General features: G+C 42.4%; 1 protein-coding gene across 1 annotated transcript in view; it reads left to right on the forward strand.

Annotated features, from left to right (window-relative positions):
* The window catches only part of abcc6a (ATP-binding cassette, sub-family C (CFTR/MRP), member 6a), a 74,623-nt gene that overhangs the window by 10,334 nt on the left and 37,936 nt on the right, over nucleotides 1-26,353 (forward strand). The window contains exons 2-4 of the mRNA XM_057844356.1: nucleotides 17,631-17,725; nucleotides 21,188-21,364; nucleotides 21,475-21,600. Coding sequence (XP_057700339.1) covers nucleotides 17,684-17,725; nucleotides 21,188-21,364; nucleotides 21,475-21,600 — 345 coding nt within the window. The 5' untranslated portion in view covers nucleotides 17,631-17,683. The remainder of the gene's footprint in view (nucleotides 1-17,630; nucleotides 17,726-21,187; nucleotides 21,365-21,474; nucleotides 21,601-26,353) is intronic.

The following is a 26,353-nucleotide window of genomic DNA, read 5'->3' on the forward strand; positions in this document are numbered from 1 at the left end:
AAATTGTGATCATACCTGATTAAATGACATCAAATGTTTTTTTTTTTTTTTTTTTTAAACAAAAGTCATAAAGAGTGCAGTAATATATTCATTCATTCATCTTCTGAACTGCCTATCCTCACGAGGGTCACGTGCTGCAGCCTATCCAAGCTAAGAATGCTAATTATAATGCTACAACAACAAATGTGCAAATAATGATCGAGTAATAGCACTGCAGAAAAAACTGTAAAATAGTAATTAGGAATTATAATATACAACAATTCAGTGGCACGGTGGAAGAGTGGATAGCACGTCCGCCTCACAGTTCTGAGATCAAGGGTTCAATCCTGGGCTCCGGCCTTCCTGTGTGGAGTTTGCATGATCTCCACGTGCCTGCATGGGTTTTCTCCGGGTACACCGGTCCCCACCCCACACACACATCCCAAAAACATGCATGGTAGGCTGATCGAACACTTGTCCCGGGTATGAGTGTGTGCGCGAATGGCTATTCGTCTCCTTGTGGCCTGCGATTGGCTGGCAACCGATTCAGAGTGTACCCTGCCTACTGCCAGAGGTGGGTAGTAACGCGTTATATGTTCTCCATTACAGTTACCTGAGCAACTTTTTGAGAAAAATGTACTTCTAAGAGTAGTTTGATTTTGCCATACTTTTGACTTTGAGTAGATTTGTGAAGATACTACTCCTACTCCGCTACTTTGGGCTACACAAGAGTCGTTACATTTATTTATTTATCTATATATTTTTTGCTACAATGCCAAGAGTAGCACTCCCAATTTCACCAATGAGACGTTGCAACAATAATCACATGACTCCATTATACCAATCAGACGCTAGCTTGCCATTCTATGATCATGCCAGACTGTTCAATCACATGGTGTCTTTAAAGCACCATAAACAATAAAGTATTTGACATGAAGCGCTGCCCTCAACATGACTCGAAAGTGCGGATTTTAACCTCTCTCCCAGTCTTTATTTGGCACCGATTGACCACGGAAAACCCGAGATATGATCCTTTTAACTTCATGATAGAAACTATGAAGGACCTACTGTATTCACTATTCAAACTAGGAAATATTTTCTTTACTAGAGGGCACTTATGCTCTTTGGACGAATAATGCTTCATTTCTGTCATTTTTCTCTCTCGCTGGAATTCAATGATTTTTTTTTTTTTTTTTTCCATTTGGCTTAATGTTGTTATGTAATATGTTATTGCACAGTATCAGTTCAGTATCAACAGTTTATATAGATAACTTTGTGCTGAGAAAAAAAAACATTCGTAAGCAGTTACTCACAATGTTACTCATTACTAGAGTATTCTATACACCAAATACTTTTTTACTTGTACTTGAGTGCATTTTTTGGAAGACTACTTTTAATTTTACTTGAGTAATATTATTTTGAAGTAACGCTACTCTTCCCTGAGTACAATTTTTGGCCACTCTACCCAACTCTACTGCCTATAGTTAGCTGGGATTGGCTCCAGCACCCCCGTGACCCTCGTAAGGATAAACGGCTTGGAAAATGAATGAATAATAATTCAACTATTGAAGTGGGTAATAGCAAAAGAAAGATGCTGCTGCTTTTAGTGATATAGATCAACAGTACCCTACCTTGAGTTGGAAAAGCTGGTTTCAAACGTTGAGTGAGCAAAAGAGAATTTTACATTTGTCTCATTATGTAGACGCACAAGAGTGAGAAGGGGACATGATTTTGCCTTATTGTCAGCTCCAGTTGGATTTTATCCTTCTTCTTAACCTCACTAAACAGACTAGGATGGATGAACGCTGTTCATCTTTTTTACAGTGTTATTGTATGTGGGAGCCGCTTTCACCTATTTTTGTTTTTATTAAGCAAATCGACACCAAGTGACTGATATAACTTCAAAGTAGAAATGAGTAAGTAGGTTGAATATTTATGTCTGATCTATTCTTACATTCATCAAAAATGTTTTGTACTCATAAGTGACCTCGTACCAAGCCTGAAGACATGGTAAATACCCAATGTCCTCCTAAAAAATGTGAGGCTCGTTTGGTGTCCAAATACTCGCATTAAACAGGCCTGGTACACCCAAACAGCACACAACTAGTAAATGATGTTCCCAACTCAACAGAGCTCCTTTTTTATAATCGAGTCTCAGCTGAAAAATTAATGAGGCTTTAAATTAAGATGGCAATTTGAGTAAAAGCAGCATGAAGACAAACCCATTTTATAATTGCTTGCGTAGGCTGATCTGAATTTCCAGGCGACAGTCAAGATGAGTTCCTAATTTAAGACTCTCTATTTAACCATAAGAGAGGGCAAAAACGGAACAAATATTTTTGCTTACTTTCTGCATCGTTTTTAAGCACTTCCCTTTGCTGTTGCTAAATTTGTCTTCCCTTGCTAGAATGTGTACGAAGCCAAAATGACACCATTATTTTGACTAGACTGTTTTTCCTCCCAGGAACAGAGGCTAGAGGAAGTGTAGATGACCTAGACTGGTTAACCACACCACACCACCACAGGCTGGCTCAGGCATTGTCACCCCCGCAGCCAACCTCTACATCAAGTGTCTGCCAACCCGACGTTACTACTACTATGTGCCATTACCGCAAAAAGCCCAACTTTTACCAGCCTCCCACTAGCTATGCACTGGGCCTGCTTTCGATCCCTGCTGTTGTAAACAGTCTGTCGCCGGGCCATCCGCTGACACCAACCTTATTTTAGTGATATTTATAGACCAGACGCGCGTCGTCTTGTTGACACTGCCCCTTCTTGGGCCTACACCAGTAGTTTGGACAATTCTTGGTCTTGCGTTTTTTTTTGTTTTTTTTTACTTGCTTTGGTTTTTGTTTGCAACACATCAAATTTCACTCTCTCTGGAACGATCTGGGCTCAAATGCTGCAGTTAGGTTCATTTAGCAGGAACGATGAAGCATAGCGTTCTTTAAATTTGACAGCCTATTGTGCCGTACTGTATATGCGTACATTCACTAATGACTTTTTAAAAATTTGTGGAAGCATCATTTACTTACCTTTGTATTAAAGCTACAAGAAAAACTAAAGTACATTTACTTACATTCTTATTTTAGATTGCATTTTCTCGAAAAAGCGGTACGATGATTGAGTGGTTAACACATCTGCCTAAATTCTGAGATTTTTGAGTTCACTCTTGGCCCTGGTCATCCTGTGTGGAGTTGGCTTGTTCTCCCTGTGCCTGTGTGGATTTCCTCCAGTACCTCAGTTTGCTCTCACATCCCAAAAACATGTGCGGTAGTCTAATCGGACACTTAGAAAATCTCCATAGGTGTGATTGGCAGTGTGAACGTTTATTCGTCCACATGTACCTAGCGATTGGCTGGCGACCAGTTCAGGGTGTACCCCCACTCGAGAAATAAAATAGCTTTTTTTTGCATTCTAGGTAAATAGATCAACAGAGTTTTCCTTATGAGCTACCCTAGCGGTTATTATGTCTGCCCCACAGTTGAAAAGTTGTGGGTTTAAAGAACCACTTAGTAGTTTTTCAGTTTTGATTGATTTTAGCGATGCAGGTGGACAAAAGCGGTCCGGCTTGTCCTTAAGGAAGACTGCGTTTCTCATGAGGACCAGCGCACACCCACAAAGTGTTGTAAAATCATCAATCAATCAAAAATCAATCTCCCGGTCGACTGTAGATGATTAAAAAACATTTCTGTTTCCAGTGGCTGTGTGAAGGATGAAAAGTACTAAGGTAATCCAATTGTGGCTAAACAATAGCATATGATGGTTAGCAACCGCGTGGCTTAGTGTGGCTAACCCCCCTACGCTACTCGAACTCATCAGCGTTAACGAGTTCGGTTGAGGGGGAGGGGCGGGGGAGCATCACACAAGCGAGTGAAAGCCAGGCAAATGTTTATTCTGTATACCCTGGTAGTGTCATGGCCTCAGTCCCTGCTGCAGCATTGCCTAATTGCCTTCAATTATCCCCACCTGTCCTCAATTCACCTACTCACAGCCCAGCCAATAGCACTGCTGCATTCAGGAGTCAACCTGTGTATTTAAAGCCCAGATTTTCACTTCCACTCTGTCAGACCGTCTGCGAAGCCTGCCTGTTACCTGCCTGCCTAGCTCTCTGAATCTGACTCTCGTTGCCGAATCTGAACCTGCCCGACTGCTGCCTTCTCTCCTGCCCTGGTAACTCGACCTGCCTTTTGCTTTTGGAAACCTGTCTTCTGCCTAGCCCTTGTCTGTACTGCTGCCATCATTACACCTGCCCTGCTGGTCCTGTCAATAAATTGTTGAAAACGTGACGCATTTGTGGTCCTCCTCTGTCGGGTCCGTGACAGTACGGTCTGACACGTAAAGACCCAGCGCACAACACTCCCAGCATGGACGATAGCAACTCGACAACCCCGACCGCCATGCAGCGTCTGGAAATCGCAGAAGGCGAGATGAATCGGATGGCGGGGGAAATTTCATCATTAATTCAGCTTGGTCATCAGAGGCAACAACAGCTTCACCAGCAACATGAACTGCTAGCCCAGGTCATACAGCAGCTCACCAACCTAGCCACACCTCCTATTCCATCTCCTGATTCTTCCGCCACGCCAGCCCCACCCGTACCTGCTCCTTCTGCGCCATTTCTTCAGAACCCTATAGCCCCCGAACCGCGGATTGGAAACCCAGAACGCTTTGATGGTGATCAAACCCAGGTGCGGGCTTTCCTGACCAGCTGCCGGCTCCAATTTTCCCTCCAACCCAGGACCTTCGTCACTGAGGGGGCCAAAGTGGCCTATGCCATCACACACCTGACGGGCCGCGCTCGGCTTTGGGGAACTGCGGAATTTGACTGGCAAACCCCAGCCTGCACTTCCTTTGATGCTCTTGCTGAAGAGATGTTAAAGGTATTCGACATGGGTGCATCAACGTCGGAGGCGAGTGGGGGCCTGATGTCCATCCGTCAGGGGAACCGGACCGTGGCAGACTACTCCATTGACTTTCGCACCCTTGCAAGGCGTAGTTCATGGAACATGGCCGCTCTGGTGGACGTCTTCTATAACAGCCTGGCAGACTATGTTAAGGACGGACTCGTTTTGCACGACCAGCCAAAGACGCTAGACGAGGCCATCGACCTTGCTGTTCGGGTGGACCGTCGAATTCAGACCCGCCGACAAGAGCAAAGAAGCTCCACCCTGTCATCTGTCTGCACTCCGAGAGAGTCTGCCGCCCGGTCACGCTCTTCCGCCACTCTCCACAGCCAGATCGACCCGCCAGAGCCCATGGAGGTCAGCCGTGCCTCCCTATTTGCCACCGAGCGCCAGCGTCGCCTCTCGTCCAACCTCTGCCTGTATTGTGGAGGCAATGGTCATCGTGTTGCCACCTGCCCAGCAAAAGCCAGAGCTCATCGGACATAGGAGGCATCCGATTGAGCTCGATGACCACCCAAGCCTCCACCCACCGTAAGCCTCTCTTCCAAGTATGTCTTCTACTGCCTGAAAACACCCACACCTTGGCTGTGCTCGTGGACTCCGGCGCTGAAGCTAACATCATGGACAGTGATCTGGCTCGCCAGTTGGGGTTGGAGTGTCAACGCTTGCCCTATCCTATCCCAGTCCGGGCTCTGGACGGTCACCCCTTAGGCACAGTCACCAACATTACCAACCCAGTCGCTATGATCCTGTCAGGAAACCACCATGAGTTGATTCGTTTTCACCTGCTCCGTTCACCAGGCCAACCCCTTATTCTGGGTTACCCATGGCTCCGCCAGCATAACCCTCACCTAGACTGGACGACCGGAACAATCAAAGAGTGGGGAAAAGACTGCCACCGGACCTGTCTGCGCTCTGCCGTATTGCACCCCAGTTCTGGTCCCTCCGGTTCTACCCTTGACCTCTCTAATGTGCCAAAATGCTACCATGGACTCTGGGAGGTGTTCAACAAAGCCAAGGTCACTTCTCTACCCCCTCACCGTCCCTATGACTGTGCGATCGACCTCCTTCCGGGGACTGCCCCACCCAAGGGCAGTCTTTACTCTCTGTCCGCCCCTGAAAGAAGAGCCATGGAGGATTACATTACTAACTCTCTGGCGGCAGGAATAATTCGTCCATCATCATCTCCTGCCGGTGCCGGGTTCTTCTTTGTAGGGAAGAAAGATGGTTCGCTCCGTCCCTGCATCGACTATAGGGGCTTAAATGACATCACCATTAAAAACCGCTATCCTCTTCCTCTGCTCACCTCTGCCTTCGAGTTGCTCCAGGGGGCCACTATCTTCAACAAACTGGACCTCAGAAATGCTTACCACCTGGTGCGGATAAGAGAGGGAGATGAATGGAAGACTGCCTTTAACACCCCAACAGGCCACTATGAGTACCTTGTCATGCCGTTCGGACTCACCAACGCTCCGGCAATGTTCCAGGCTCTGGTTAATGATGTCTTGCGGGATATGCTGAACAAGTTTGTATTCGTTTACCTTGACGACATCCTGATCTTCTCCCGAACCCCATCTGAACACACCCGCCATGTCCAACTGGTCCTCAGTCGCCTCCTGGAGAATTCTCTGTACGTCAAGGCCGAGAAATGCGAATTCCATGCTAAATCCATGGCTTTCCTAGGTTACATTGTGGCCGAGGGAAGCATCCAAATGGACCCGGCCAAAGTCTCTGCGGTGACCTCATGGCCTGTGCCAGAAAACAGAAGGAAACTTCAGCAGTTCCTTGGCTTCGCAAACTTCTACCGCAAGTTTATCCGCAATTACAGCAGTGTCGCCTCCCCTCTCACCGCTCTGACCAGCCCCAAACATCCATTTGTCTGGACTTCAGCAGCAAATGAAGCCTTTGGTATCCTCAAGTCACGCTTCTCTTCTGCCCCTATCCTCCAGTTGCCAGACCCAGACCGGCAATTCATTGTGGAAGTGGACGCCTCTAATGTGGGAGTCGGCGCTGTGCTCTCTCAAAGAGCAGCAGAGGATGGCAAACTCCACCCCTGTGCGTTCTTCTCTCGCAGACTGTCCCCATCTGAGGAGAACTATGACATAGGCAACCGTGAGCTGCTGGCTGTCAAGCTTGCTCTGGAGGAGTGGCGCCACTGGCTGGAGGGGTCAACGATTCCATTCTTGGTCTGGACCGATCACAAGAACCTCGAGTACATCCGCTCCGCCAAACGACTGAGCCCCAGACAGGCCCGCTGGGCTCTTTTCTTCACCCGGTTCAATTTCACATTGTCCTACCGTCCTGGATCACGCAACACCAAGCCTGATGCCCTCTCCCGTCAGTTTCAAAAAGACAACATACCCACCAAGGAACCAGCTTCCATCCTTCCTGGCCCCTGCGTGGTCGCTGCCCTAACCTGGGATGTCGAACAGCGAGTTCTTGAGGCCCTTCACAACCAGCCAGGGCCCAGTGCATGTCCCGCAGACCGCCTCTTCGTCCCAGAGAACCTGAGATCAGAGGTCCTACAGTGGGGACACAACTCCCGTCTTGCTTGCCATCCTGGAACCACTCGCACCTGCAATCTTCTCTCCCAGCGTTTCTGGTGGCCGTCTCTGAGGAAAGATGTACAGGAATTTGTCCGCGCATGTCCAACCTGTAACCAAAGCAAATCATCCAACCAGCCCCCTGCCGGCCTACTCCAGCCCCTGCCTGTACCCTCTCGGCCTTGGTCCCATGTGTCATTGGATTTTGTTACGGGCCTGCCTCCATCTGGCGACATGACGGTCATCCTCACCATCGTTGACCGTTTCAGCAAGATGGCACGCTTCGTCCCTCTTCCTAAACTACCATCAGCCAAGGAGACCGCCCAGGTCGTCTTAGACAATGCCTTCCGGATACATGGGCTACCCAGGGATGTTGTCTCAGACCGGGGCCCACAATTCACATCCACCTTCTGGAAGGAATTCTGTTCTCTGCTAGGGGCCACAGTCAGCCTTTCCTCAGGCTTCCATCCCCAGTCCAATGGCCAGTCAGAGCGAGTTAACCAGGAGCTCGAGAAGTCACTCCGGTGCATGGCATCGTCCAACCCCCGGTCCTGGGCAAAGCAACTGACATGGGTGGAATATTCTCAGTCTTACCAGCTCTGCCATAGGCATGTCCCCATTCAAGTGTGTGTATGGCTATCAACCACCGCTGTTCGCCAGCCAGGAGGCGGCGATCACCTGTCCTTCAGCCCTCGCATATGCCCGACGATGCCGCAATACCTGGTCTCGGGCCCGGGCCACACTCCTACGGTCTGTCAAAAGTTACTCCACTGGAGCCAACCGTCGAAGGACTCCAGCACCAGCCTATCGTGTAGGACAGAAGGTGTGGCTCTCGGCCAAGGACCTGCCACTCAAGGTCGAATCACGCAAGTTGGCTCCCCGGTTCATTGGTCCATTCTCCATCCTAAAGATCGTCAGCCCAACTGCTATTCGGCTCCAACTGCCTGCATCCATGCGGATTCACCCCACATTCCACGTCTCCAGAGTAAAGCCGGTTAATGAGAGCCCGTTGGTACCAGTTGTACCGCCTCCTCCTCCTCCACGCCTTATCGCCGGTGGCCCGGTCTACACTGTTCGCCGGCTGCTCCAGTCCAGACGTAGGGGCAGAGGTATCCAGTACCTTGTTGACTGGGAGGGTTATGGTCCAGAGGAACGGTCCTGGGTACCCTCTAGAAGGATTGTGGACCGTACCCTCGTCACCGACTTCCATCGTCAGAATCCTGACCAGCCCTCCATACAGCGGGGTCGCCCTAGGAGCACCCGTCGGGTTACCCATCAGACACCCGACCCAGCACCTGACCTGGACTCCGACCAGTCAGAGGAGTTTTGACCCTCCGCCGGCTCCCCATCCGCCCGCCCTTGGTGGTGGTTCCCTTTGGGGGACTTCTGGGGCCGTCCCTTGGGGGGGGGTTCTGTCATGGCCTCAGTCCCTGCTGCAGCATTGCCTAATTGCCTTCAATTATCCCCACCTGTCCTCAATTCACCTACTCACAGCCCAGCCAATAGCACTGCTGCATTCAGCAGTCAACCTGTGTAATTAAAGCCCAGATTTTCACTTCCACTCTGTCAGACCGTCTGCGAAGCCTGCCTGTTACCTGCCTGCCTAGCTCTCTGAATCTGACTCTCGTTGCCGAATCTGAACCTGCCCGACTGCTGCCTTCTCTCCTGCCCTGGTAACTCGACCTGCCTTTTGCTTTTGGAAACCTGTCTTCTGCCTAGCCCTTGTCTGTACTGCTGCCATCATTACACCTGCCCTGCTGGTCCTGTCAATAAATTGTTGAAAACGTGACGCATTTGTGGTCCTCCTCTGTCGGGTCCGTGACAGGTAGCCTTCCTTTTTTTCCTCCTCAGACAAAACTTTTTGTCTCTTTTGTTGCTCTGCCATCTTACAAAATTCGCATAAAAGCATTCGCATGGACTTCAGTATTCATAATGAGTAGGGAAAGGGGGAGTGACGTATGCCGTAAAGCAGTAAGCACATTTGTAGTATTTTTTTGTTCCTGCCACCCTCCTCAAAGTTAAATAGTGTCGGTGAAAGCGATACAGACCCCTTCAAGATATAAAAGAGATCTCTTTTGTTGCTCTGCCATCTTACAAAATTCGCGTAAAAGCATTCGTATGGACTTCAGTATTTATAATGAGTAGGGAAAGGGGGAGTGACGTATGCCGTAAAGCAGTAAGCACATTTGTAGTATTTTTTTGTTCCTGCCACCCTCCTCAAAGTTAAATAGTGTCGGTGAAAGCGATACAGACCCCTTCAAGATATAAAAGAGATATCATCCAACTAGTTGTCAGTCAACATATTATAACACACGTTCTGAAAATATGTTATAAAAGTTGAAATGTTACCTATTGTTGTTTAAATATCCGCTGAAGCACTCTTGTGCAGATTTTGCATAATCTCTCTATTGTTTGAGTCATCTACAGGCCCTGTGGTTTCCTCTTCCATTTAAAAAACATGCATCTTTCAGAGACACTAAATTGCTCCAATTGTTGCACATGTAAGTGTGATTGTTTCCCCCCCTCTAAATCTTTGCTCCAACTGACTCCGACTAGGTTAGGGTTATGCTGCCTCTCATCAAAAAGGATACGACCCTTATGAGTACAAGGGTTGGATTGATTTGTTTCTCTTAGCCTCAGTTTATTGCTCATCGAGTGCCCCAAAAGTCCAATGAAACGTTTTTTCCATGAAGCTTTTTGACAATAAGTTGCCAAAAAAAGGAACTCTGGGTTAAATTACTCAATAAACAACAATAACTTCATGATATTTTAGCATGTATACATATATGTAGTTTATTGTACACAGTAAGCAATAAACAGAGGGAAACAATGAAAATTTATTAACTAGTGACCTCCCATGTCACCTTACAAAAGGTGTCCTGTAAATTTTGCAGCTAGACACAAAGGTGCATACCTAAAATGCTTGTAACCATTTCCTGGACATAGCAACAGTCAACCACCTGTACCACAAACTGAGTCAGACATAACACATTAGTGTTGAGTACAGATATTTTGTTTTCTTTTGTTCTTAGGGCTCTCTTTTAATGGTACATTAGGCATCGTGACACACTTATTTTTTTCTTTATCATTGAGTTGTTAATGTAAAAACTATCAGGATACATTTTTAGGAACGCTAATTGTATTTGAACTTTGTCATTATTAGGCAACTTTACTGGTCAAAACATTTCATATCTGACCTCTTGATATCATGCAACACTTTTTTTTTTTTAAATCAATTATCAACAACATGCAATGTACACTGGCCAAAAGTATTGCCACCACTGCAATTCTGTCAGATAATGCTCAATTTCTCCCAGAAAATGATTGCAATTCCAAATGCTTTGGGAGTAATATCTTCATTTATTTTGCTTGCAATGAAAAAATACAAAAGTATTGGCACCCTTTGAAAACTCATGTGATGCTTCTCTAATCAGCACCTGTTACTTACCTGTGGCACATAACAGGTGGTGGCAATAACTAAATCACACTTGCAGCCAGTTAAAATGGATTATAGCTGACTCAACCTCTGTCCTGTTTCCTTGTGTCCTGTGTCCATTGAGCATGGAGAAAAGAAAGAAGACCAAAGAACTGTCTGAGGGCTTGATGAGCAAAATTTTGAGGAAGCATGGGCAATGTCAAGGCTTCAAGTCCATCTCCAAAGACTTGAATGTCCCTGTGTCACCCGTGCGCAGTGTCATCAAAAGGTGTACAGCCCATGGCACTGTGGCTAACCTCCCTACATGTGGACGGAAAAGAAAAATTGACGAGACATTTCAACGTAGATTGTGCGGATGGTGGATAAAGAACCTCAATTAACATCCAAACAAGTACAAGCTGTCCTGCCAAAAACGTTTTGGAACAATGTTCTCTGGTCAGATGAGACAAAAGTAGAGCTTTTTGGTAAAAGGCATCAACATAAAGTTTACAGGGGGAAAAAACGAGGCCTTCAAAGAAAAGAACGCGGTCCCCACTGTCAAACATGGCGGAGGTTCCCTGATGTTTTGGGGATGCTTTGCTGCCTCTGGCACTGGACTGCTTGACCGTGTGCATGGCATTATGAAGTCTGAAGACTACCAACAAATTTTGCAGCATAATGTAGGGCCCAGTGTGAGAAAGCTGGGTCTCCCTCAGAGGTCATGGGTCTACCAGCAGGACAATGATCCAAAATACTGTACACTTCAAAAAGCACTAGAAAATGGTTTGAGAGAAAGCACTGGATACTTCTAAAGTGGCCAACTATTAGTCCAGACCTGAATCCCATAGAACACATGTGGAGAGATCTGAAAATAGCAGTTTGGAGAAGGCACCCTTCAAATATCAGAGACCTGGAGCAGTTGGCCGTAGAAGAATGGTCTAAAATTCCAGCAGAGCATTGTAAGAATGTCATTGATGGATACCGGAAGTGGTTGTTCGCGGTTATTTTGTCTAACGATTGTGCTAACAAGTATTAGGCTGAGGGTGCCATTACTTTTATCCGGCCCATTTTCGAAGTTTTGTGTAAAATGATAATGATTAAATTTTTTTCCCATTCTCTTTTGTGTTTTTTCATTGAAAGCAAAATAAATGAAGATATAACTGCCAAAGCATTTGTAATTGCAATCATTTTCTGGGAAAAATTGAGCACTATCTGACAGAATTGCTGGGGTGGCAATAATTTTGGCCGGCAGTGTACACAATGCAACATTTACAGTATTTTTGCATTTGACAGCAGAGTCCAAAAAATAAAAAGTCCCTAGTCTGGTGTTGGAGAATTTAAAGTGATGACTCATTTTAAGAATAATAATCCCACATTTGCAAAAGTCCAGACGAAGGATCAGGTAGCGGTCGTTCCCCTTGCCAACCTTTCCATGTTTCTCTCTGCGGCTATGATGCTGCTTGTGTTACTCCAGGCAAAGACTGTCATACTTTCCTGCACAGCTGTTGTGCTGTACTTTTCCCTTGAGTCTTGACCAAGGGTGACCAAAAACACGCAATAGGATGACGCTTTTCAGCAGACCGTGAGCAGCTATACAGATATGTGCCCCTTTTTTTTAATCTTATATTTGGTCGTTATGGTTTGAGACTGAATTTGTTTTCATGGTCCACAAAGGTTAAATTGCTTGCACATATTTTTGAAATATTGAAGCTTTGAAATATTGAAGCTTTAGCAGACAAAACTAGACAGCATACTTGTTTGCATCTTAATCTCCACAAAGTAAACAAAAAGCCAAGATAACCAAATCAACTAAAATGCTCATCACATCACATGTAGTTTTCTTAGACAACTAACACTTCCCTCACTGTCTCTATCACTCACTTTCTCAATGACCCTGCAGTCTGTGGTAACAATAAAAACACTAAGAACAAATATTCTTTTGAAACCTTGCTGCTCATAGGCGGAGTTTGACTTTTAGGACAGGGGGGCACAACATGTTGATGACCCCAAAACGCAGTGTCAACAATAAAATTAACTTACAAGAATATTCATAATAATAAGTGGAAAATGATCGTTATTTCCCCTCATTCTTGAGGGGAATTCTAAATCAGGTTAGTTAGGACAGCTATTCTTTTCGTATAGATCGTCATCCATCGTCACCTCATGCAACCCTGTTCAGCATATAATCATGCACTTTGAATTGCCTTGTGTTGAATTGTGCTATATAAATAAATTTGCCATGCCTTGCCTTGCCATTGACTATGGTATGCCCACCGGTGTCGCGCCAATGTAGTTACCCCCGTCAAAAATTGTATCCCCTAGACGGAGCCATTGCGCTGCACTGATTTGCTTGATTTCCGTGTTTTGGTGATGTAGTTATCTAAGAGGCCCATCCGTCCCCCCCAAAAAAACACCTTTTTTTAGTCATATAACGTAACACACATATTGAACATAATAAAGGCAATGTTTTACTGTTTTACTCGTAGGATGACCTTTAACTGTTATGACTGTAATTCAAGTCTCCAGTTTAACAAACGTCGATGTCCAAAATATATAACTGTGGTTCTTTTCTGGCTTCAATCGATTGTTTAAGTCGACATAACTCATAACTAATGTGTGTGTGCGTGCTCCTGCAGCCAGGGGATACAATTTTTGACAGGGGTAACTACATTGGCAAGACACCAGTGGTGGCTCTGTTGTACAATTAGCGTCTTTAGTGGGGCAAATTGAAACTCGCCTCACCATTTTGGCGTTGCTCTCTGGCGTTTCATGGTCCACGTTTTCCAATCCTTGGTTCTTGCTCAGTAGTTGCTGTCACTTTTGAAAGCTTAGGTTTAAAAAAATTACATATATCCATCTTCGCCTCCTCGGTCCTCGGGTGGTTTTGGCTAAGCAAAGCAAATGACGGTCTAAGGTGCTAGTCACATGATCTGTTGGAAAAATAATTTTGACCCATTATAAAAATATCTTTTTTTGTTCATTTCATTCATTTTTGTTGTTTTTTTTTACTGCCTTACAACTTTTATAGACAATCTTTTACCGGAAAACTCTTAATTTTAAAATTAAATTTTTGGAAAGTCAATTACATGCAATGACACTTTTTGGCCACCGGGCGTGGGGGCTGGCGTGGCTCAGTAGTAGAGTAGAGTAGAGTAGAGTAGAGTAGAGTAGAGTAGAGTAGAGTAGAGTAGAGTAGTTTTTCCCCAACCCAGCAGTTGTGGGTTCAGTTCCTTGTCCTGCACTTTGTGTAAGTATCATTGAGCTAGAGACTGAACCCCGCATTGCTCTTCATGCTGCGTCATCGTAAATAAGGATAAAGTGTCAATGTGCTTTGAAGTTAGAAAAGCGCTATACAAGTATAAGTCAATTTACTGTACCATTTCACTTAGGACGAAGGTTTAGAGCAGGGGTCTCAAAACCAGACGTCGATAGCCGCTGTATGTTCTGGTTTTTGTTTCTACCAATCAAGCACAGACAGTTTAACCAATGAGGTTTCTGCTTAAAGAAGCAGCACCTGACTGCAATCAACTAATTGCACTTGCAAAACACCAGATTGGTGAAAAGCTGTTGTCTTGTTTTTTTGGAATGAAATCTTGCATCCATGACCCTATGTGGAATAATTCGGAGACCCCTGCTTTAGAGTCTCAAAGTGCCTGCTGGACTACAGAATAGGGCAAAAAAATGAACACGTTTAACTGAATAATTCCTCAAAACCTTTGTATGACAACATTTCAGTTGTATTTCCCTTTTGTAGCATTTTTGGCAATGTATTATGACAATTTGCGGGTTTGTTCCTGGTGCTGCGTCACCAGTAGGTGAATAGTGAGATAGTGTAAAGCGCTTTGAGCGCCTTGAAAGGTGGAAAAGCGCTATATAAGTATAACACCATTTACCATTTACACCATTTGTACTTCCAACTGTTACTCAGCTGTCAAATTTTTTAAAAAATCCATATGCATAAAATACAAAAATGTATCTGTTTATTTCTCTTGGGACCAATTCTAAAATTTATTTATTTATTATTTTGGATTAGATATTTTGGATTTAATTAACGAATGCTTGAAATATTTGTTTAAATTACAAATAATTCTGGTGTACCCCCTAAAACGCCATTTTGCTTTTGACCAACCCCACGACCAAATTTAATTACACATAAAATTGTTCATATGCAATTTCTAACGTTTTTCTGGGGGTTGGGGATAGTATTTGTTTCAGTGCAGTCTCTTGTAACTGTGGGAACGTAGTGTTTTAATTAGGGCTGTCAAACGATTAAAAATTTTAATCGAGTTAATTACAGCTTAAAAATTAATTAATCGTAATTAATCGCAATTCAAACCATCTATATAATATGCCATATTTTTCTGTAAATTATTGTTGGAATGGAAAGATAAGACGCAAGATGGATATATATACTGGACTGTCTCAGAAAATTAGAATACACAATATTCTAATTTTTTGAGACAGTCCTGTGTATATATACAGGACTGTCTCAGGAAATTAGAATACACAATATTCTAATTTCCTGAGACAGTCAAAAAATTAGAATATTGTGTATTCTAATTTCCTGAGACAGTCCTGTATATATACACAGGACTGTCTCAAAAAATTAGAATATTGTGTATTCTAATTTTCTGAGACAGTCCAGTATATTCAGCATGCGGTACTTAAGGACTGTATTTGTTTATTATAACAATAAATCAACAAGATGGCATTAACATTATTAACATTCTGTTAAAGTGATCCATGGATAGAAAGACTTGTAGTTCTTTATGAAAAATGTTAGTACAAGTTATAGAAATTTTATATTAAAACCCCTCTTAATGTTTTCGTTTTAATAAAATTTGTAAAATTTTCAATCATAAAATAAACTTGTAGCCCGCCATTGTTGATGGCAATAATTACTTACACTATAAAATCAGTCGCACCCAAGCGCCAACAGAGGGCAGCAAAACTCCGCAAAACACAATTAACAAGTGGGCCTTTCACTCCTCTGTCATTTAAATCTGTCTGAGCTGGGCCAAGTGCGTTAATTGCGTCAAATTTTTTAACGGGATTAATTTTAAAAATTAATTAACGCCCGTTAACGCGATAATTTTGACAGCCCTAGTTTTAATATTTATTCATGGAACATGTCTCCCTGACCACCAAGCGGTGAATAACATAATATTTCTTGGCTTGACAAAGTTGACATCATCAGACAGTTTTCCAAAAGGATGGGTCAAGCAAACTTATTTCGTCTCATCAATTGTTATCATTTTTAAAAACTACTAAGCCTTGATTGAATGTCTCACTCTACCTCATGCAACCCTGTTCAGCATATAATCATGTATGATATGTGTTTTTTTCTCACTTAATGACATAACCTTTTATACTTGGTCAGCAGTAACAGGTAGATTAACAGCTAGCTTCTTCTGAGATAAAGCTAATATTTGTACAGATTTGCAACCCTATTACAGTGACTATATGTTACAAGTTACTATAACTTGTACTGAAATTTATCTTTTAAGAACTACAAGACTTTCTATCCGTGGATCCCTTTAACAGAAAGAATATTAATAATGTTAATGCCATCTTGTGGATTTATTGTTATAATAAACAAATACAGTATTTATGTACAGTATGTTGAATGTTTATGTCCATCTTGTGTCTTATCTTTCCATTCCAACAATAATTTACCAGAAAAATATGGCATATTTTACAGATGGTTTGAATTGCGATTAATTACGATTGATTAATTTTTAAGCTGTGATTAACTCGATTAAATTAAAAATTTTAATTACAGTATATACGTATATTATTATATAATATATATATTATTATGTATTATATACGTATATACTACATATATATTATTACTATTATTATTACATGTATACTTATTTTTCAAGAATTTCGAAGCCAAAATGCCCTCCAATTCTTGAATGACCCCACGTTCCCAAACTGATTTAGATGACTTATTAATGAACTTTGTCCTCTTTTTTCCTCATGTCAGCAGATTTTGCTAATACTTGGAAATTCATCTGACCCTATTAATCCTGCAGAGAAGCACTGACATAATTTTGTTTGGACTGAAAAGCTAGCAATACCAGTATACTCCTACTGTTCCTGTCTCACATAGTGGTTTCTGCACAAATGTGTAGGTTTACTCAGCTTTACATAAAGACCTGACAACTAGTAGCAACTGAGTTCGTAATATCCTGACATTGACAGTTTTTGAATGATGTTTTAGTCACACTTTAAATCGTATAAGTTGCACAAACTGTGTGGTTAGATGAGGTGATGTGTGAGGTGTGGGCAAAAGGGCTGGGAGAAGGCACTTGGAGTGGAGGCAGTGAGGGGAAAGTAGGAGGAGTTTTTCAGGGAGGGGGACCATCATCTTATTGAGGGGAGTAACTTTGGTGTTTTGATTGAAATCCAGCAGATGTGGGACAGAGGAGAGTGGTGTGAGCGAGCGAGAGAAAGAAATATTTCCACCCACCTAACAAGGAGTCACACTCATAAACAGGCAAGCAGACAGGGTCCGGCTCAGAACGACACAAGCTCTCAGGGCAACAGCAGTTCAAACCTAATATGCAAACTTACATTGAGAACTGATGTTCTATTAAAAGGGAAGACAAGTCACGCAGGCACACTTCACTGAGTCGCTAACATAGACTGAACCATTTAGACATAAGCAAGTACAGGCTTAAGTATAAATATTGGCATCCAAAAGAGACGAGAAGTCCATTAGGACACAGTAAATTCTTTATCTGGTGCTGAGGGTGTGCTACCTGGTGTGAGGAACAGGAGTGTTCCAACCTAACAAGTGGAGCATCAGAGAAGAAGCAGCAAGAGAGTGGATGGATGCCTTCTGCCAACTCAGTGGCCTGGACCCTCTGTGGGTGAGTATTAACAGACCTTTTTGTGTTATCTCTCTCTGTGTCTCACTCTTTCTCTCTATTGCTCATGTTTATACTGTACTGAATATTTAATGTCCTGTGACTCATCTTCATTGTAAGATGGTAGCAATTGTTGGAAGGGGAGGAGGTAGCCATTTAAGACAGATATTTCTGCCCTCAATAATCAAACATGTTGTCCATTAGTGTCGCTTCTTGTAAAACACGTGGGAATTCAACAGTCTTTTTCCACATTAAGTGTAGTAGGAAAATAGCCCTGCAAGTTGCAGCCTGCAGGAAGCTAAAGTTAAGAGGTGGGGATGTTTCTTCTTTTGAATTCGGAAATCACCATATTCCATTTATCAGTAAAAAACAATGTCTCCACTTCATCTGGAATGTTCACAGTTAAAAATTTCCCCTTTACACTCCTCTTTTATCACGCCCCTTCTGTGTTTCTGGTTCTCATTACAGCACTTTATGTCTATGCTCCTGCTAGCATTTAAACGACCCTCACGTGTTGGGGAAAATGAAAGTAAAATATAGCTGGTCTATCCAGTAAAGTAAAATGTGATGTATAGAGGTCTGTACTCAGTAATATAGCAAAGACCCTGTTTTGAGTTGTTCTTCTGTTTGCATCTTATTTTGCTGCAGAGTACCTTCACTTTTTAGCTTTAGTAGTAATGAACCCTACACATACCTTTCAAACAACGTCATTGCTGGCTATTGGTCACTGCCTTGAGGTCCTGATGGGAATTTCTCTCAAGCATACAAAGTCATGAATGCTACAAGAAACAAACTGGAAACTTGAAATATACAGTACATGCACAATTTGCGTACTCAAGTCAATAAGAGTCATTCCACTTTTTTTTTTTTTTTTTTTTTGCAATCCGTATCACTTGCATTGCTGCTTTGTGGAAACATGGATTATAGTATTAAATATTGCAATAAGGATATGTAGCAGTTATTTTCTTCACATCAGTGTATGTCATATGAGGCAGACACTTGTGGCATCGAAGCTGATAGTTTGATGAAACCACTTCAGCCAAGGGTGAGAAACTGGTTAAGATGTGAAATGTACAAGAAAATGCTTGGATTGTGTCTTCATAAAAGCGCCCTGTTCATCCTTTTGCCATTGACCACAGGAGTCTGAAGGATCTGTGAAAGTTGCCGCCCACTCACTGGCTCTCAAAAGTAATACTGTTTAAATGAACCTAAATGCACTTACAGAGTTCACAGATTCACTGTGCGTGCAAATCCTTTCATTACGTAACATTGACCTTTGATTTTCTTTTTAGTGTAGTTTTTCTATTTTTGAATATTTTGCTGGGACGCGTATGACTCTGTGGTGAGATAGACAAACATACCGCTGTGAATTCAAAGTAAAACTGGTAACTGCTAGTCAGACTATAATTCACACCCTTTTAACTCCAGAGGATATAAGAGGTGGCAATTTATGGTAAACTGGAATTATTCACTGTTTATTCTGGAACATTGAACTGTTTGGTGAAAATTCACACACACCTTTTATCAACTCAGGAATCGAGATTTTTAAACTGAACTAAACTATGCTGTGTTCAACATTGGAAAATGGGTAGGCCATTTCTGTTCCAGTAAGCTTGTGGGCAAAGCAGGCCCCCCGACAAAATATGTTATCTTTGACCTCTCTTGAAAGGAGGTTAGATTGGTAGAGGTCCAAAGGAGGTCAAACTCCATATGTTCTTTCATTTTCACTTCCTTTGGACCAACTAAAGCCCCTTTCACATACGGTAAAACACTGTTATAATCCCGGGAACTAAACGGGCAGCCCTTGTGTGTGAAAGCAATTTCCCGGGGTGTCTGGCACAGAGATTATGCGGACATTTCACAGGTTGCGGCTTAGTATAATATCCGGGAAATTCCCGGGACGAGGGGTATGTGAAAGCAAGCATTAAATTCCCGGGTAACAGTACGACGGCTGATGACGTAAATATCATGTCCGGCCGATTGTCACTTCCTCTTTCTTTGCAGTAAGACAAAAAGCGGTAAACAAATATCGCAATTATCAACATTATTTAATTTAGCTGGAAATAGCTAAATTATACTGAAAACCTAACGAAATTAAATTGCTACTGGATCGTAGAGCCGAGGAAGAGAGTCCATCGTCTATCTTTGGAAATGTGTGGTTTATTTTGTTGCCAATGTTAGGGTTCGCTATTGCAGAAACAAGGTTGTACCTCAAAGCAGAAAAAAACAGAGGGACGCGTTCAAGGGTTTATTAAATACAAACAAAAATACACGCGATCACAGCAAAGGGGGAATAACACAATGGGTCAGGGACAGTAGGTCAACAGGGATCAGTAATACTACCTAAGCGGTAGTCAGACACCTGATAAGACAACAAAAACAAATACACTCAAATACCAGCACAACGTAGAAAATTTTCAAAACATGGGCGGCCGAGGTGTCAAATGGCGCCCAGCAAGTTAATACCCTTCTCTTGGATCGGCTGGGCTTAAATACAGTCTTGATGAGCTTCAATTGGCTGCAGTTACGACGTCAGGAACGCTCCCACAATCGGCTCTGTAAAAAACACGATTTTACTAACATTGTGACAGCCGGTGCCGACCAGAAATGACCTAATGTCTGGATTATAGAATCACGCCAGCAGCCCTTCCCGGGCAGAGAGTGCCAGTGGGCAACACGGGACAAGTCTGTAAAAGTGTCCAACCCGCGTTATTCCCGGGATATCTCTACACGCGTGGAAGCAATGACGCGAGTAAATCCCGTGTCACCTTACATGGGAATTTATCGGGATGTGTGTGTCAAAGGGGCTTAAGTGTCCCAATCCGTGTTTATAGAAATAGTTCACCTTTGAGGGTTTAATGATAGAGGTGTGCATGGTTGGTTGTTACATAATGACATTCTGGCTTAAAACCACTCTCCCTCTCGAGCAATGCCAATCTGTGTTGCCATACAAGGAACTTTTAAACCACTTCCTTTGGTATCTTGTTAGCACAGCCAGACACCCTGCAGTTCACCGAGGTGATCAACAATAAAAGCCAAGACGACAACAACAAGCCACTTAGGTCGTTGTGTGTGTATTTTATTTGGTTGCCAAAGTCTGTGGTTCTGCCAATGTTGTGCAATCTATGAATAACAAGCCACACATGTTTTGTTGTTTGTAAACTCGGTTACTTGTATTTGATCTTTTTCTTTCTGTGTCCTACTTAAATCAAAGAAAAACAGTTGCTGACTCAGCTTTTCAGAGAAAGAAAGACCTCCTCACACACAGTCACATTTTTGTTGACCGTGGTTTTACTCTGTCCTGCAAAGAATGCTAAAATGTCGTCTGCATTCTTTAGATTTGAACCTGGTCTTTTTCACTTTGATTGATATCAGTGTTATATTTGTAGTTCATTGATTATTTTAAAAAGATTTATTCTGTTAGTGAAAAAATAATATATATATATTTTTTGTTATCTCTTGCAGGACTGGAACCGCACATGGTACACAGCAAACCCAGACTTGACTGAGTGTTTTCAGAACACAGTTTTAGTGTGGGTCCCCTGTATCTATTTATGGTTCCTGGCCCCCCTCTACTGCCTTCACCTTTACTGCCATGACTATGGACGCATTCAGGTGTCCTCCCTTTGTATCTCCAAGATGGTGAGCCTTGCATTCGAAAAGTGGGATTCTTTGTTGTTTGCATGTTGAGAGGATACATTTGACCTTTTATTTTAATAAACCATTTGCCGGATCTCACTGTACTGTTTTAGGTGCTTGGGTTTTTGTTGGCCTCCTTTGGCTTTGTGGAGTTTTTCTACATCTTACTGGAGAGGAGTCAGGAGATCGAGCAGCACATGGTCTTCCTTCTGAGCCCCATCATACGCAGCATGACTGTGGTAAAACTGATCACTTGTCCTGAATTATTTTTACCAACATTCAATTACACAACTTTGATGAATGAATGGATGTTATTGACAACACCAGTGTTGTTATTAGCAGCCATTTAAATTTTTGTCTTTGTCTTAGTCTTTTGGACGAAAATACTTATTAGTCTTAGTCATATTTAGAGTCAGTTCAAAATGTATTCGTCTATGCAAGTTTTAGTCGACAATTTTCAAAATATTTTTTTCGATAAACTTAAAAAGTTTTAGTCCATAAACAAATAAATAAATAAAGAAATAAAAGGTTTCCAACAATTTTGAATGAACATGAAAGACATGCACATAACTGTAGAGTCTACAAGTACATCACCATTTGCATGATGATCATACACACGCAATTATTACACTCACCTGGATGCCACAAACTTTTGCAAGAGTTTAAGAAGACACCGAGTCACCGCGCTAAATGCTAATGCTAACGCGAACACTATGCTAACGTGAACACTATGCTAATGATACAAGTTACTTTAGTGTGGGATGATCACTCAGCACAGACCGTTAAAGGCTAAAGCAACATGGCATAGCCAAGATAAGAAAACAAAATATACCAAGCAGCACATTTCAAAACGGAAGCCTAGAATGGGCTCAAGCCTGTGTGGAGGGCTGGGCACGTCACATGAGTGACACGACCAAACACTGCTAAATGCGCTCTAACTACGCATACAATAAGAAGGTATCACACATCGTGAATTTATGACAGAAAGTATTTATATATTAAATATAAATATTTATATTATAAATTTTCATTTCGCTCTCGTGTCGTCAGACGACAACTGGTGTAACCAGTGTTGCATGGATCTGCGCCGCGCAATGCTATCCATCCCCCTCGTCCAGGTCAGGTCTTATACCCGCGCACATGACTTGTCCAGCACGGCAGGCGGACCACTAAGCCAAAACCCTGGACTAGCAGCTTAGCTGCCGGCACACCCTCTAGAAGGCATTGGGAGGGAGGTTTCCACGCACCACACACAACGGACCCATGTGAACCTGTTATACCGGCATCCATTTAGTAAAATTTTAGTCTTCCAAGACACGTTTTCAGCACGTCATCGTGATGTCATCGTCATGAAAGAATATTGTTGACGAAATATTTTCGTTATCGTCAGCGTTGCCGAACACAACACTGGACAACACCAATAACATTTCTGCGTAAAGTGACTCAAGTGAATGCATGCAGAAATACAAAGCTGTTGCATTAGTGTTTATAACACAGTAGTTACAGCAAGGTGGACATGCACGGCCCGCTTTTTTGTTTTTGTTTTATTAGCTGCATTTGTGGAGGGCCTATAAAGCGAACACAAAAATACGTTTCTAAAAGGTCCCATACCACAAGTGAGTGTTTGTGTGTCTAATATTTTTTTCTCTAAAATTGACTTTGCGAAATTTTAACCTACCACACATATTACAGCATTTTGACAAGTCCATGGGAATAGGAATCGTTGGACAATCTTGTCGTCTTGATGTGAAATGTTGTTTTTTTCTCTCAAAGTTACTGTTGTTTTTGTAGATCATTTTACTTATACACTTCAGGCGTTCCTATCAATGCATTCACAGCAATCAGCACATTTTACAATATAATTATTCTCTCAGGCAACGGGAGGTCTCTTTTGATTGTGAGTGACTACACACTGTTGATTCCAACTTAAACCACTCATCAGACATTCCTCTCGTGTTGCTGGGAGCAACAAGAAATTCTGGGAAAGTGGCTCACACATTAACGTGCAAACACATGAAAGAATATAGACTGTATCATCTACTGGCAGGACACTGAGGTGAAAAGCAAAATAACTATGGCTGGATTTATAGTGGTGCAGTCAATGTAAATATTGCAGGACCCTGCAAACATGCTTGAATTCGACCATCAATCATCAGGGCGCAGTGTACACTTATACTTACAGCAATTACAGTTTCATGTGGAAATAGTTTACGCAGAGACATAGGTCACTGGAGGTGTGGTGTTTGGGTGTTGAATTCTCATTAAAACATGGCATTCCTTTTTAAGCAAACGGTTACCATGAACAGGGTCTTAATCATTAAAAATGTGAATGTTTTGAAGCTGTACAGTCACTGCATGACAGTTGTGTACACGTACCTTAAGGGTTAGGAAAGTACTCACAACGAAATTAACAGTCAGATGTCCACTACAGCACTGCTGCTCGTGTGTAGCTTTACGTACAAAGCCCCTACTCTCTGTAGGCCATTTTTGGTTTCTCACTCTCCAACCCAGACAGCTTTGCCCACCTCTGGTCTTTGCAGACTTCTGGATAAACACAAGCACGTGTTTGGATAGAAAATACACTAAGACATCTCTTATATTGAGGTTTGATTTCAAAAATAGTCTTTTTTTTCTCAGGTGGGGGTATCATTTATCATAGCAGAAGAACCAACAAACATCGACATCTACAGGGGTGTATCGGCTAGAGGTATAACGATACATAGATCAGTGTATTGATTGGTTAGGCACAATTGAATTAAAATCGATCCTAACAGAAAACATCAGTCAACATTGTCATCTTTTAAATAAGCTCTTTTGTTCAAAAGTATGGTTTTCTTTCAAATGTCTAAATGTTTCAGCAACAAAAATTGACAAAAAATTGCTTTAAGTGAAATGATTGTGTTAAATGTGTCAATAATACCGGATTAAATCGAACAAAAGTCCTTGAATCGAACTTAACATGACAAGTTTCAGGGAAATGCAATTTTAATGCTTTACTGTAAAACCAGAAGTTTGGCTTTATATTTTATTAGATGTAGGTGTACAATTACTGCAGTTTGTTACAGAATATTGTGGCAAGCAATTGGTGAAGTTCTGGTCTAAAAAATCCTTTAGCTGTGTTGTAAATGTGGGTATTTATCCGTACTCTGTTTTCTTATTTCAAATTATAAACCGCCATCTCTGGAGAAATTACTATGGGGCTTTTCTGTGGGGAGATACAGATATTAGCCCCGCCCATGTTGATTTGGGGAAATTTCGGGGACAATATCAGGTCACTTCCTGTTGATTTGGGGACATTTGGGGAACATTTCCTGTTGATATCAGGACACTCCCTGTTGATTTGGGGACATTTGGAGGACTTGTCCAATCGATATCACGTCTTTTTTTCCTGTTGATATGGGGACATAGGTTTTTTTGCCACTGGAAATGAATAGGAAATTTGGATGTACATGACTTACATATTATGCGTCAATGGAATCCAAGTACATTGGCATCAATAAAATTGACATACATGGCCGTCAATTGCATCTGTGTATTGGGGCGTCAGTGCAAGGGCCTCAATGTCAAGTAAACGCCATTGGAAATGAATGCGAAATTTGGACGTCCATGGCCGTCAATGGCAGCGACTTATACATGCGTCAATGGATTCCATGTGTATTGGCTTAAATAATAATTGACATACTTGGCAGTCAATGGCATCTGTGTATTTGGGCGTTAATGCAAAGTAAATGCCATTGGAAATGAATAGTAAATTTGGACTTACATGGCTGTCATTGGCATCCCATTAGAAATGAATGGGAGAGTTTTTGGCAAATTTTGGGGCAACCATGAGTTTTTTCTAAATTCTGTATACAACTTTTATGCCACTCACCGTCCTGGAATTTTGATGTCCAAATTATGAGGTTTGGTCAAAAATTGTAGGAGAAGTACCATTTTGGGGGAAAAAAATTCTGAAAATCGGTAATTACGTGCAAAAAAATAATTGGGGGGGGGGGGTCATTCGAAAAATTTCCTGCGTCGCGCAAGAATTCGGGTCGTTTCAATATTTAAACAGGCCGATCAGTCAAACGGTTTGGGCTGTGCGGCACACCAAAGAAATACCATTCAAATTTTTTTTAAAAAAAGGAATTTTACTCTATGGGCCTTTGCATTGCGACAATGGTAGAGATCGTGTCATTTGTCAAAGAAAGGCAAAACATGTTGTCCTTTCTGTTGAGATACTCGAACAAACATTCGCAAACACACGAAGACAAAGTCAGTAACCAAAAGTAGATCATCACTCGGAAGATCAAATGAGAAGCCAGAGATGTTGTTTACATCAGTGAGGGCACATTGTGATGTTCCTTCCAACATACAGAAATGTTGCCATATCAAGTTGTTGATGGGAAAATCCTATTACCGCTAGTCTTTAATATGCAGTCCTTTGACTCATCCCAGTCTAACCAATGTGGAGCTTTTTTTGGAAACCTAAAATTACTTAGCCCCACTCGGTGAGTTGGCCTGATAGTGTGACGCCTTATTTGGCCAACCACTCGGGTTGTATAGTGGATAAATACCAAATGAATGATTTCAAGGAGAACTGTTTCGCACTACTGAATCCTAGTTTGGCGAAAACACTTTTTACATGTTGAGAGGTTTTATCCATCTGTAGAAAGTTAATCATCTCATACATTTTTTAAGGGAGGCAAAGCCTGGCCAGGGAAAATCCCAGCAACCAAATTGTCAGAACCACGACTGGTCAACCAACATTGAGCAAAGTTATAGATCTCTCAGTAATGTCTTTGGTGGGGAATACATTTACAATACTGCTTATTTTTCTTCCACTGAATCTAGTGAAACAACATAATACTGCTTCTTCTCTGGTCGCATCCAAGCATGTCATATTATGAAATAGTCCAGTATAGTCAAATTGAATGTGGGTTTCTATTTACTTGAACTGGGAGCCCTCACAACAGGATTCCTAGCAGCAGCATGAGTTTGGCACTGCATTTG

The sequence above is a fragment of the Corythoichthys intestinalis genome, chromosome 8 (genome assembly GCF_030265065.1).
Source record: "Corythoichthys intestinalis isolate RoL2023-P3 chromosome 8, ASM3026506v1, whole genome shotgun sequence".
Taxonomy (NCBI): domain Eukaryota; kingdom Metazoa; phylum Chordata; class Actinopteri; order Syngnathiformes; family Syngnathidae; genus Corythoichthys; species Corythoichthys intestinalis.